This window comes from Bubalus kerabau, chromosome 23 (assembly GCF_029407905.1).
Source record: "Bubalus kerabau isolate K-KA32 ecotype Philippines breed swamp buffalo chromosome 23, PCC_UOA_SB_1v2, whole genome shotgun sequence".
NCBI classification, from domain to species: domain Eukaryota; kingdom Metazoa; phylum Chordata; class Mammalia; order Artiodactyla; family Bovidae; genus Bubalus; species Bubalus kerabau.
Window position 1 is genome coordinate 27,811,335 of NC_073646.1, and position 13,774 is coordinate 27,825,108.

The 13,774-nt window shown below is 47.0% G+C and overlaps 2 protein-coding genes and 1 non-coding gene across 6 annotated transcripts in view; 2 read left to right on the plus strand and 1 right to left on the minus strand.

The window, feature by feature from the left end:
• Positions 1–6,649, plus strand: part of SRCAP (Snf2 related CREBBP activator protein) — a 30,542-nt gene extending 23,893 nt beyond the window's left edge. For all 4 annotated transcript variants that reach the window (XM_055562619.1, XM_055562618.1, XM_055562621.1 and 1 more), the window contains 7 exons: positions 855–1,024; positions 1,185–1,381; positions 1,478–1,592; positions 1,801–1,920; positions 2,997–3,191; positions 3,341–3,424; positions 3,533–6,649. In XM_055562619.1, the coding sequence (XP_055418594.1) occupies positions 855–1,024; positions 1,185–1,381; positions 1,478–1,592; positions 1,801–1,920; positions 2,997–3,191; positions 3,341–3,424; positions 3,533–6,241 (3,590 nt within the window). In that variant the 3' untranslated portion in view covers positions 6,242–6,649. The remainder of the gene's footprint in view (positions 1–854; positions 1,025–1,184; positions 1,382–1,477; positions 1,593–1,800; positions 1,921–2,996; positions 3,192–3,340; positions 3,425–3,532) is intronic.
• On the plus strand, positions 6,631–10,188 carry TMEM265 (transmembrane protein 265). Its single transcript, XM_055562623.1, has 3 exons — positions 6,631–7,224; positions 8,253–8,423; positions 9,702–10,188. The coding sequence occupies exons 2-3, from the start codon at positions 8,256–8,258 to the stop codon at positions 9,861–9,863; spliced, it is 330 nt and encodes a 109-aa protein (XP_055418598.1). The 5' UTR covers positions 6,631–7,224; positions 8,253–8,255; the 3' UTR covers positions 9,864–10,188.
• A 3,008-nt stretch (positions 10,189–13,196) lies between these two features.
• Positions 13,197–13,301, minus strand: LOC129638254 (U6 spliceosomal RNA). Its single transcript, XR_008707762.1, has one exon. It is a non-coding gene; the product is annotated as a U6 spliceosomal RNA (small nuclear RNA).
• Between the last annotated feature and the right edge of the window lie 473 nt (positions 13,302–13,774).

Genomic DNA, 13,774 nt, shown 5'->3' on the forward strand with positions numbered 1-13,774 from the left:
CAGATAGAAATATATGCCGATCCCTAGAGTAATCACTGACACAGGAAAGTCAAAGAGGAACTGTGGCTTATTTATAATGATTCATCTTCTGGGGTTGGTTTGAGGCATGCCTTCCCTGGGAATCACCCTGCCAGGTGTTCACAGGATTAGTTGGGTTCTGTTACTCATGAATGATAATAGTGACTAGTTTCTGCTACAGCTCTGCACAGATACTTCTATAGTAACATAAAATTTGGAGATTTCGTAAATGTCTTAGAACAGAAGAAAGGGAGCAGAATTTTTAGTAATATGTATTCAACAGCTATTTTAGTAAAATTATTTTATAACATTTGAAACCATTCAGAATAGGTAAAATGAAAGTCTTTGTTGAAAGTGTTTAAACTGATTGAATCAGAAATGTTACAGAAATTTTGTATTTGATGGTGGGCTGAACTAGATAACCTCATAAGATCCTGCCTCTGTGGTCTGATCTTAGTGACCTTCCATCCCTGTGAGCTCATGACATCAATGGATTTGTTATCTTGTGAATTGCTTTTTTTGTGTTTCAGCTGGTATAACTCAGTGTAGTGCTGGAAGGTCTCTTGCTCATACACCACTAAGGATTTCTTTTTTTACCCCCGAGGGTCTGTATTACCCTTCCCCTAGACTGAAAGAAGTCAGGTCCAAGACAAGAGCTGACTTAAGAGGAAGAACCCTTAAGGGAAGAAAACATATGTTAAATATTTTTGATCCTCTGGGTTAACCAAAACCCTGGCGTAAAACGTTTATCTCTCAAGTACATAGGCTTCCCGTGCTACGTGTTCTCCTCACTCCAGCTTATAGCTCGTTCCCTGTACCCCTTCATATCTCTTTAGGAAAGTTGCAAACGTTGGCAGTGCTGTTGCGACAGCTCAAGGCAGAGGGCCACCGGGTGCTCATTTTCACCCAGATGACCCGAATGCTGGATGTATTGGAGCAGTTTCTCACCTACCATGGGCACCTCTACTTGCGTCTGGATGGGTCGACTAGAGTTGAACAGAGACAGGTAACCCAGGCACCTGCAACCCTTAGAGGCTCGCCTCAGCTCAGTCTCCTTTTCTAGGGCTCAAGAGTCTCATGAGGGGGTCCCACTAAGCCTTGGTCTGTTTTTGGAGATATGTCTCCCAATACTGTTCTTTTTTTTTTTTTTCCCCTTTTTCCTCTAGGCTTTGATGGAACGATTCAATGCAGACAAACGCATATTCTGCTTCATCCTTTCAACTCGGAGTGGGGGTGTGGGCGTGAACCTGACGGGGGCAGACACTGTTGTTTTTTATGACAGCGACTGGAATCCTACCATGGATGCTCAGGCCCAGGATCGCTGTCACCGAATTGGCCAGACCCGAGATGTCCACATATATAGGTGTTGCCTTGTCTCCCCTTACCTTACTTTTCCTTTGCTAATAGGGTTTTATTGATGTATTTGACTGTTTATACATGTCCTTCATCACCTGCCTAGGCTTATCAGTGAACGGACAGTGGAAGAGAACATCCTAAAAAAGGCAAATCAGAAGAGAATGTTGGGAGATATGGCTATTGAGGGAGGCAACTTCACCACAGCCTATTTTAAACAGGTACTAAGATCTTCCAGTCTGTGTAGGAGGGAACTGCTATGAGTATGGGAATTACTGCTGCTTATTAGAAAGGATGCTTTGACCCCCACATACCTGCCTTTTCAACCAGTGATGCTTCTGATACCACTGATAGCTACCAGCTTCATAGCTATAGACCTGAGACCAACATTCCTTTGGCTCTGACACTCTGTTTATGTTCTTTCCAAAGCAGACCATCCGAGAGCTGTTTGATATGCCTCTGGAGGAGCCATCTGGCTCATCTGTACCCTCTGCCCCTGACGATGAGGAGGAGACTGTGGCCAGCAAGCAGACCCATATCCTGGAGCAGGTGAAGAAAAGAGTGGGCAGGGACTTCCCTGGCAGTCCAGTGATTAAGACTCTGTGCTTCCACTGCAGAAGTCCCATTCCTGGTCAGGGAACTGAGATCCTGCCCTGCAAAAAGAGTTGACAGTCCCTAGAGTAGAGCTAACGGTTATAGTGTGTGTCATCTTTCAGTCTCTTGAGTTTGTCCAAGGGGAAAGAACTATTTCTGCTGCTTCCCAAATTACAGTTCACCTTTGATACTTGTGAGTAGATTGCTTATTGGTTCACCTGATTTCATAGATAGAATCACGGTTCTAGGTTTGAATTCCAGCAGTGCTTCTTGATAGTGTCTGTTAAGTTACATCCATTTAATCCTTTGAGCCGTAATTCCCACTTCTCTGAAATGCTAAATTAGAAGGAAGTAACTGAGGGTTAAATGGCATAGTGGATTTAGAAGTGCTTTGTATATAGTGTAAAACTCTTTTTTCCAAACATTAAAGCATACTAGAATCATTTGGAAGATTTTGAAAAAGATTGATTCCTGGGCCCTGTTTCACAGTCTTTCTACTTAAATCATGGTTTTTCAGGGTGAGGTCTGGGCATTTGTAGTTTTTTGGAAGTAGACAGATGTTTAGAAACTACAGGTGTGGATTATCATGGAGAAAATTTTTCCTACCAAGTGCATTCCTCTCATGCTCTAGGCTACTTCCCTCAGTGACTTTGGTGTGATCTCTCTGGATATTCATCTCAGGGGAATGATCAGACATTAGTCTGTTGTCCTGAGGGATCTCAGTGCAAAAAAGAATTGTGGATTATTTTGTATTCAAAAAATTACTGCTTTAAAAAGATATGAGGCTGACTTGAAAGTAAGTAGAACTAGAGGTCTCAAAAACAGTTATTTTGTCCCTGGTGGGACTCCTAGTTGAATCTGTTCTCTCCTATGTGGACCACTGTGTTGTTTTGGTAATTTGGGTGGCCCAGAAGAGAGTTGAGTTATGGTGTAAATCTGCTTTGATGTAAATCTGGCCTCATTTGCCAGAATCAAATCACAGGATGTAAAGAAAGAACTTCTCATGGTGTTTCTTTCCCACACCCTTGTAGGCATTGTGTCGAGCAGAGGATGAAGAGGATATTCGTGCGGCCACCCAGGCCAAGGCTGAGCAGGTGGCTGAGCTTGCAGAATTCAATGAGAATGATGGGTTTACTGCTGGTGAGGGAGAGGAGGCTGGTCGGCCTGGGGCTGAAGATGAGGAAATGTCACGGGCTGAGCAGGAAATTGCTGCCCTTGTAGAACAGGTTGGTGTTGGATCCACTAGTTCTCAGCCTTACCCTCCATAGCCCCTTCCTGTGGACTCTATGACTGTCTGTCTTTGGTGAAAATAATCACGAGTGATGGGCCCTGGGCACCAGGTTGCTACTTTCATCACCATTGCTCTTTCCCACAGCTGACCCCCATTGAGCGCTATGCCATGAAATTCCTGGAAGCCTCCCTGGAGGAGGTGAGCCGAGAGGAGCTCAAGCAGGCAGAAGTGAGTATTTCTTCAGGGTGGGGATAGAAGTGGAAGGTGACTGCTTTCCACCTACTCTACGTGCTGCTTGCCTCCCTCTGACCAGTCCTTGGGCTCTGTTTTTGATAGGAGCAAGTGGAAGCTGCCCGCAAGGACCTGGACCAAGCCAAGGAGGAGGTGTTCCGCCTACCCCAAGAGGAGGAGGAGGGGCCAGGGGCTGGGGATGAGGTTTCCTGTGGGACTGGTGGAGGCAGCCACCGGCGCAGTAAGAAGGCCAAGGCCCCTGAAAGGCCAGGGACTCGCGTCAGTGAGCGTCTTCGTGGAGCCCGGGCTGAAACTCAAGGGCCAAACCACACTCCTGTCACATCCACCCATCATACCCGCAGCACCTCCACACCCCCTCGCTGCAGCCCTGCTAGGGAACGAGTTCCTCGGCCAGCACCTAGGCCTCGACCCCCTCCAGCTTCAGCTCCTGCTGCAATTCCTGCCCCAATCCCTGTCCCAATCTCTGCCCCAATCCCTATTTCAGCCCCAAACCCAGTAACCATGCTTCCTGTCCATATCTTGCCTTCTCCCCCTCTCCCTTCTGCACAGATTCCTCCTCCCTCTTGTTCTTCTGCCTGTACCCCTCCTCCTGCCTGTACTCCTCCACCAGCTCAAACCCCACCTCCAGCCCAAACTTCTCTCTTAACTCCTTCCTCTCCTCTTCTGCTTGGCCTACCTTCTGTGCCCATGTCGCCACCAGTCACGAACCTCCCCTTGGGCCTGGGGCCTGAGGCAGAGCTGTGTGCACAAGCAATGGCATCTACTGAGTCCCTGGAGCTGGCTGATACAGCCAGTTCCGAGACTTCCCCAATTACTCTTGTGCCCCCTAAGGATCTGTTGCCAGTTGCTGTTGAGATCCTGCCTGTGTCAGAGAAGAACCTTTCTCTCACCTCTTCTGCACCTAGCCCAACCCTGGCGGCTGGCAGCGTCCCCAACGGTCAAGAGCAGGAGGTACCCGAGCCTGCCGAGGCGACCATCCTCTCAGTGCTGCCTGATGGTGAGGAAATGCCCATGTGTCTGAGTGAGAGCAATAGGCTGGAGCTCCCACCCTCAGCAGCATCTGATGAGCCACTTCCAGAGCCACTGGAGACTGATAAGAACTCGGAAGAGCTGGTGGAGGCCCAGATCCCAACCTCTACTCCAGAGAAGCCACAGGAACTTGTTTCAGCTGAGGCCACAGCCCCATCAACTTCATCCTCGGCCACCTCTACACCTGAGGGTTCTTCGCCAGCCCGGCCCCCTCGGCGTCGTACCAGTGCAGATGTAGAAATTAGGGGTCAAGGGGCTGGTCGGCCAGGGCAGCCTCCAGGTCCCAAAGTGCTTCGCAAGCTGCCAGGACGGCTAGTGACTGTGGTAGAGGAAAAGGAACTGGTGAGGCGTCGGCGACAGCAGCGGGGTACTGCCAGCACCCTTGTGCCTGGGGTCTCTGAGACTGGTACCAGCCCGGGAAGCCCATCAGCCCGCAGCATGTCGGGGCCAGAATCCTCACCTCCCACCAGCGGTCCCTGTGAAGTTGCTCCCCCATCCACACTGCCCACTCCAACCCAGCAGCCCTTCATAGCTCGCCGTCGCATTGAGCTGGGGTTAACTGGTGGGGGCAGCTCAGAAAATGGAGAAGGGGCACTGCTTGCCATCACCCCTCCTGCTGTGAAACGTCGGAGGGGGAGGCCCCCCAAGAAGAACAGGTCTCCAGCGGATGCTGGACGAGGGGTGGATGAGGCACCTTTATCCACCTCTAAGGGAAAAACCAATGGGGCCGATCCAGTCCCTGGGGCTGAGACCCTTATTGTTGCGGAGCCTGTCCTTGCACCCCAGCTTATTCCTGGGCCCCAGCCTCTCGGGCCCCAGCCTCTCGGACCCCAGCCAGTTCACAGACCCGAGCCCATCATCCTATCACCTGTGGAGAAAAGAAGGCGTGGGCGGCCCCCTAAGGCCCGAGATCTGCCCCTTCCTGGGACCACTTCCTCTCCAGGGGATGGCAACTTAGAGAGCCGGACACAGCCACTCCCGCTGCCGCCACCCCTGCCGCCACTCCCGTCCCTCCTGTCCTGTCCCACCGCTGCTGCCGCCAGCACTATCACCACTCTCACCATTTCAACGTCCCCACCCAAGCGGAAGCGGGGCCGACCTCCCAAGAATCCACCATCACCTCGGCCCAGCCAGCTCCCTGTCTTGGACCGTGACAGCTCTTCTGTCCTCGAGAGCTGTGGATTGGGGAAGCAGCGGCAACCCCAGGGCCAGGGGGAGAGTGAGGGTAGTTCATCTGATGAGGATGGAAGCCGCCCCCTCACCCGCCTGGCCCGCTTACGTCTGGAAGCAGAGGGAATGCGGGGACGAAAGAGTGAAGGGTCCATGGTGGTGGCTGTAATTCAGGATGACCTGGATTTAGCAGATAGTGGGCCAGGCGGGTTAGAATTGACATCTCCCGTGGTCTCATTAGCTCCAAAACTGCGCTCGACTCGGCTGCGTCCAGGGTCTCTAGTTCCCCCTCTAGAGACTGAGAAGGTGCCTCGCAAACGGGCAGGGGCCCCAGTCAGCAGTGGTCCTGGGCTGGCAAAGCGGACCCGCCTACAGCCCCCAAGTCCCCTGGGGCCTGAGGGCTCAGTAGAGGAGTCTGAGGCCGAAGCCTCAGGTGAGGAGGAGGAAGGGGATGGGACCCCACGGCGCCGGCCTGGCCCCCGCCGGCTTGGTGGGGCCACCACCCAAGGGGACCAGCGTATCTTGCGCAGCAGTGCCCCTCCCCACTTGGCTGGCCCTACCATTAGTCACAGAGGCCGCAAGGCCAAGACGTGAGTGGGCTGCCCTCTTCACCTAGGCTTTCTGCCACAGCCCCTCTCTCTCCATGACCAGGCCTGACTCTGTTAACCACTACTTGAAGTCTTTTGAGGGGGAAATCCTCCAGGGAGACATAGGGGCCTTCTCCCTTCTTTCCACCAAAGTAGGGGGTAGGCATCTGGTTGTCATGGAAACGGGGCTCTTCACACATCCCCTTCCCTTCCACCCCACATGGCTGGGCAGTGTTAAGGGTGGCAAGATAGTCTCTGTCCCCACCCCTTTGTACTTGATGTCCCCAGCTATCTTTCATGCCCCCCCCCCCCACCCTTAGGGGAAGGGGGAGGGGCTTCTCTACAATGAGTTTTTTCTTTTTTTTTTTTTTTTTTTAAGAAGAAAAAAATAATAAACTTAGTTTCTGTATGAGCATCCGCGTAAGGAGGCTTCTGATTTTCTGGTCTGGTGGACGGTTGGGTGGGAACTTGGGTATCATTTTTCTCCTCTTGCTAAGACCCTAGTACTTGATCTCTAACCCAGAATTGTGTGTCTTTGAGGCAGAAGTCGCCACCCAAGAAGAGGGAAGAATGGCAAATCTGATGTGGTAGGGTACCTTTCCCTACGGTTTCCATTTTAAGTCATCCAGACTCGTACGTCTCTCCCTTCTGTTCCCTTGTTCCTGGACTCCCCTTGGGGCTCTCTGACGCCTCAGACTTTGCCCGCTTCAATCCCCTTGCTCAGGTGCTTTCACTCCCTCTTCAGAAGGCAGGCACCCTACCTCCAGTTACTCCATCCTTGCCTTCCCTTGCTTTTCCTCCATCTAGCCAGACTGGTTTGAATCAGCCACACCCCCTTCCAGCTTCTGGGGATCTTCAGATGGTGGCTGGCCACCCAACCCCACCCCTGGGCTTGGCTTGGAGCCCTGAGTCAGCTCCATCTCCACCCAAGCCAAACCAAACCTGAAGCAGAGGCCGAAACTCAAACAGTTCCTCAAGGCCTATCGCCAGGTAAGAGTCCCAGTTCGTTGTTACATTTTCTCTGATCTCAATTTACTGGACCCTCTGTGTTTTTTGATGACTGTGTGTACTGAGTCTGAGTTCTTCCCTCACATCCATTCTGCAGCTTTGTGTACATGGCATTCTTGGCTCTTTGCTTGTCTTCCCTCTCTCATTCATCCTTCCTATCCTTTGTTACTTGTGTTCAGAGAACTGCAAATGGTTTCATTCTGTCTAGGGTGTGGGGAATGGTTGGGGGTGAAGGTAAAAAGGTGGTTTGATGCCAGAGCTCTGAGAGCTTGGCAAATAGGGACATGAGAAATGATTAAATAGGGCATCATTATGCAGGTTTCTGTGTGGGTTATGAGGTCATTTGGACTCTGTTTAACTGATTGTGTTGTGTAATCTGGGTTAAAATGGGGAGAGGAGGTGGAAGGGAGTCTGCATAGCAAGGGAGGCTCTGATATGGGGAGGTGAGGTCTTTCTGGTGTTGAGTTTCCTTAGCTATAAAGAGAGCTTAAATGATGCTTTTCCTCTCCTTTCCCCCAAATTCAGGTTAGTATTTTCATGTGAAATGATTGATTTCCTTGAGATGGAGTACAAGGTTTAGGGTGCCATTCTCTGATCCCTCAATATTTGAGGGCAGCCTCTAAGGGAACTTCAGGGCCCTTTGAAATACAGTTTAAAATCACTGACTGGGGTAGACCTAGATACCTAGCAGTCTTTTGAGATACTGTGTTTCTTTGCTGCCTCTCAGTATGTACCTCATTTTGCTTTTCCCCGCTTCTCAAAACAGTAAGTAATACAGATAATGCTGTGTTGACACCACTTTGCCTTTGAAGGCTGGGAACCTTAGGCTGAGGAAAAGATTCCAGACACACATTTCCTCTCTTGGTCACTAGGGGAATTCCCCAGTAAGGCAGCATTCCTGAGAGTTTGGCTAGGCTACAACATGATCAGGGAGAGGGGGAGAGTCTGAGCAAGGCAGGCCGAGAGTTCAGTTGTTGGGCTTACAAGTATCTTGACTGTATCGCCCACAGGTGATGGAGGACGAGGAGAATGCAGCAGAGAGCCTGGTGTGCAACACGGAAGCTGCTTGTTCTCCATCCCCCATTCGCTGCTGCTGGCTCCGCCTCCGCTGCTTAGCAGCTACTAGCATTATATGTGGCTGCTCTTGCCTGGGAATAGTGGCCCTTGTGTTTGCCATCAAGGTGAGGAATGCAATTCTTGTGGGAGCAGGGGTGTGGATGTAGAAAGGCAGTGGTTCTGTATACCTGATCTGTCTACACTGATGAGTTAATAAGTACCTGCCAGAGCTTGGCTGTGGGCCTGGTGCCAGAAGTAAGAATAAGACATGGTTCCTGCCATCAAAGGGCCCACAGTCTAGGGAAAGAGATGGTTGTGAAAATGGGTAATTATTAATAGCATGCAGCTAGCTCATTTGTATTATGATAGAGGAAGCGCATGGTATTCTGGGCACTAGGAGGATATATGTATGTGATTGCGTGTACGTGTATAAGAGAGAATAGGTGACAGGCATCCTACAGGTGTGAAAAGAAAGTGATGTTAAAGGATGAGTGAATAAGGATAAAAGGGCATCCTATACAAAGGCAATCTGGACTGTTAGTTCAGTATGACTGAACCAGCAAGGAATAGTAAGAGACGAAGCCAGAGGACCCGAATTCCCAGGAGCCTCCAGTGCTGTGTTTGGCAGTTTTAGTTTTATCTGTTAAGTACTAGGGAGCCTCTCAAGGATTTTTGCAAAAGAAAATGATATGATCAGATTTGTGTTGCAGTAAGATCCACTCTCAAGGCCTATAAAGAGGATGAATTGGAAGGGGCAAGACTCAGGGCCGCTGAGCAGTAATTGGAACAATCTGTAGGTATTCAGAAGAAGCTGTGAAGTTTTAGAATGAGCCTCGCCATTCTAAAACATCTGACAGAAACAGCACATGTACTTTTTGAAAGGCCACATAGGCTAACTTAAACATCATACAGGCATTTCCTCTATCCTACTTGTATTTTTATCAGAAATTATTTTCTTTTCAAAATAATTTGTGGGTTTCATTAGGGCAAAATCATAAAAAGAATCCTTAATGAAAAAGATGAGATTAGCCTTTGGGCTAGTGAGAATGGAGTGTTTGATTGGACATGAGTGAAATACTTGTAAGATTGCTCACTGTTTCTTGCCAAGAATTCCAAATTCTGAATGAAACTGAGATGAGTAGAAAAGGTAGAGGAATAAAATGATTAAAAAGTACTTTCCCATATGTGGTCTGAGCTAACAACAGCCATCCTGAAAAGGAGGCAGAGCAAAGTTGGGTGCCTTACTTTGCAGCTGAGACATGAGGGAGAGAAACTGGAAAGGGAGGTGGAGTGCATGGGTGTGAGATTCTGAGCCATAATGAGGATGTAGGATTGGAGTGGGACAGTGGGCATTCTGCGGGGAGAAGCAGGGGGAGAACCTAACCAAAAACCTGCCCCCACAGGCGGAAGAGCGGCATAAGGCAGGCCGGTTGGAGGAGGCAGTGCACTGGGGGGCCCGGGCCCGGAGGTTCATCCTGGCCAGCTTTGCCGTCTGGCTCACTGTCCTCGTTCTGGGCCCCCTGCTTCTATGGCTGGTCTCCTACGCCATCGCACAGGCTGAGTGACCCTGGGTGGCCTTTGCTGAGAGTCAGCCGAGACATCCTGGATCCTCCAATGCAGTATTGTGAGGGTCTGGTGCCAACAGTGGTTACCTCCTGGCTGGAAGGATGGTGCCTCTCTCAAAGGGCTTTGGAAGAGCTCTTTAGCCTTTTCTAAAAGGCAGCAGCCGAGACTGATGAGGGGAGGTCAGGCTGCTCTATTCTTTCAGTGCCCACCATCCCCTATTCCCCCTAATTACTCCATCCTAGGGGCCTCTAGGAGGGGAGGTTGAAGACCAGGCCTGATTTTATTAGTATTTGTTTTGTAATAAAAATCTTTTTAGTGGTGAAATGTTCCTGTCTAATTGTTGTTCCCCTGCTTTTCCCTGGGCCCTTGGTGAGAGCCAGACTGAACATGGAATCATGGCGGAAGCCTGCATCTCCCCTTACCTAGGAATTTCAAGAGGAGGAAAGGATCCTCCTTCCTCCCCCCACTTTTTGCTTCTTCTAGAAGTCTCCCTTCTTGGAAAGCCCCACACTTCTCTCTTACCTATCAACAGACTGTGAGGCCAGAAAGCAAGAGTTGTAGCAGCAGCTGCTGTTTATCAAGTGCTAACTATATTCCAGGCAGTGTTCTAAGCATTTTATATTTCTTCTTCACAACTCAAAATCACTCAATGGTAGGTACTGTTGTTCTTATTTTATAGTGGAGGAAACAGGCTTGGATTTTCCAAGGTCACACAGCTAGTAAGTGGCATAATTGGAATTCAACCTAGACAGTTTAGTTCCAGAGCTGAGAGTGGAGTGAAAGGATTGGATAACAGCAACCACCACCCAGTATGTGGAGACCTGTATGATTATAATGAATTTTCATATCCTTTATCTTGGGTCTCATAATATTTTAAACATTTTTTAAATTGTGAGGTACATAAAGAAAAAGATCCAAAACAAATACATAACTTCGTAAGTTAATACAAAACATCTGAAAAAACCACTATTCAGTCAAGAAATTAAACTTTGTCAGCACTCCAAAATCTCCTTTCTACCCGTCCCCATCACTCTGCCTTCCTTTCTTTCCACAGGTAACTTTGTATTTGTTATCCACAGGTATTCTGACTTCTAACAATGTCATTTGCTTTTGCCTGCATTTGAATAGGATATAAATGAAATCAAATGTATTCTTTTTATGTCTTGCTTCTTTTACTTAACACTGCTTGTGAGATTCATCCATATTTGGTGTAACTGTAGTTTTTATTAGTCTATAGTATTCCATTATATGACTCCCTGGTAGCTCAGTGGTAAAGAGTTCATCTGCAATGCAGTAGACCCAGGTTCAATCCCTGGGTCAGGAAGATCCCCTGGAAAAGGGAATGGCAACCCACTCCAGTGTTGTGGAGAATTCCATGGACAGAGAGGAGCCTGGTGGGCAACAGTCTGTGGGGTTGCATAGAGTTGGACACGACTGAGCAACTAACACACACATTCCATTATATGACTGTATTACAATTAACACATTTTCTGTTAGTGAACTTTCAGAACATTTCCCGTTTTAGGATATTATGAATCATGCTTCTATAGACAGTCTTATACATGTCTTTTGAAGTACATATACCCTGGGAATGGAATTTATTTCACCAATAGAGACCAGCAGAACACCTAAAGGAATTATCGATGTTGTACACTGAAGATTCAAGGGGAAAGAGGGGCACGTGATTGTGCTTTTCAGTGTTCCAAAGTGTTTCAGGAAAGAAAAGTGAAGGAACTCCATTGTCCAGAGATTAGGACTGTAACAATGGGTAGAAGCTATATAGACAGCAGCGGTTCTGAACCTTGCCTTCAAAATGTAATCTGGGCAGCCTTAAAAAGTAACTTACTCCTGAGCTTTTACCACCTGCTCCCTTCCCCCATGTCCCCCACCCCACCCCCCACCCCAGTCCTGATATTCTGATTTAATTCATGTGAGGCACTGCCTGGGTATCAGGAGAACTCATTTTAAGGAGATTTTTCACACACACAAAATTTAAATCTAGTATTTGATTAATCAGCAGCTTCAGTTTACTAGAATATCCCATTCCTCCAAACTGATTACATGAGATCTTGCTAATTTTTAACTCTTTATTTTGAAAAAATTTCAAGTCTATAGAACAATAAAAGAGGAGTACAATGAACTCTTGTGTAGCCTTAACCTAGATTTATAATTTTTAACAGCTCAACCACATTTGCTTTGTATCTTATCTATCTTGTTCAGTCACTAAGTCGTGTCCAACTCTTGTGACCCCATGGACACAGGCTCCTCTGTCCATGGGGATTCCCCAGGCAAGAATACTGGAGTGGGTTGCCATTTCCTCCTCCAAGGGATCTTCCCGACCCAGAGATTGAATGTGCATCTCCTGCACTGCAGGCAGATTCTTTACCCGTGAGCCACCTGGGAAGCCTTTTTCTAAATACTCATAATTGTTATTGCTGAACTATTTGAGGGAAATACCTTGTGATCTGTATCTCCTAAGAACATATTTTCTCACATAACTATAGTACAATTATATTTAATTCAGAGAAGTTTAACATCAGTACAACATTATCTTCTAATAGTCTATATTCAAACTTGCCAGATGTCCCAGTAACATACTTTATAGCAATTTCTACTTTAGAGTCCAGTGTGGGAACATAGACTGCATTTAGTTTGTCAGCTCTTCAGCATTCAGTTTTTAGTAGGTTCTCATCCTTTTCTTTCATTTTTCATGACATTTTTGAGGTGAGGCCAGTGTGTAGAATGGCTCTTAATTTGGGTTTTTGTGATTGAATTCAGGCTTATGCATTTTTGGCTGAAATATTACATAAGTTGTATGTACTGAATACATCACATCAAGAGGCATGTGTCAGTTTGCCCTTTTATGGCAGATGTAACACTGACAACTTGGTTCTAAGGTAGTGTCAGATTTCTGCAAGGTAAAGATAATTTTTTTCTTTGTAATTAAACAGTTATCTGTTTAAATACCTCACCAAATTTTTCCCAATAACTTTAATGCCTGTTTTGCCCAAGTCAGTTATTACAAGGCTTACAAAATGTTGATGTTTAACTTTATCATTCTTTCTACACTTATTAGTTGGCATTCTATTATAAAGGTCTTTTTCTCCATTTATTTATTTACAATTTTTAGTGTCAGTATGCCTCAGATTTGTTTTTAAATTCAATTTACTATACCCATTACTACCATTAACCTTTTTAAATAGTTTTGTTGAGGTATAATGGCATGATTTACTTACAGTACACAGATCTTATTGTGCCAATGGGTGAATGTTTTTTTTCTTTTTAATTAATTTTTTTATTGAAGGATAATTGCGTTACAGAATTTTGTTGTTAAAAATATGGAATGCTTCATGAATTTGCGTGTCATCCTTACACAGGGGCCATGCTAATCTTCTCTATCGTTCCAATTTTAGTATATGTGCTGCCGAAGCAAGCACTAGGTGAATGTTTTTACATGAACACGCCTGTGTAATCAGGTGAATAGAACATTTCTAGCACGTGAGAAGGCTCCCTCATAGTTCTCTCAGTGTCATTACCCTTTTTGTCCCTGATTTCAACCTGGTTCTTGTGTTTAAGTTCCCATCTTTCTTCACTTAACTTTCTGGCACAAATTATTCCAGGCTCATCTTGTACTTTCTCTGCTTTAGCATGGGAATTGGCCATTTCTCCCAAGGAGCCCTGGTTCCTTTTATTGAGGACTGTTGCTTTGAAATCAGTATTTAGACACTAGCTGTGCTCACTATTGGACAGGCTCTATTGGTCCTTGGCCTTTTTACAGATTAGAGCTAGAAAATAGCTAATGTTATCTATTCATTCTTAAAATCATACCTCCAATTTCAGTCACAAGGTTCTCTCCCCATTCCAAATATTTCCACAGTAAGAACCTAGACTGCCAACTACATCAATGTGT

Excerpts from the sequence above, each read along its gene's own strand:
- TMEM265 (XM_055562623.1), top strand. The coding sequence starts at position 8,256 with ATGGAGGACGAGGAGAATGCAGCAGAGAGCCTGGTGTGCAACACGGAA. Across the intron at positions 8,424-9,701 it reads CCCTTGTGTTTGCCATCAAG|GCGGAAGAGCGGCATAAGGC; the intron begins GTGAGGAATGCA and ends CTGCCCCCACAG.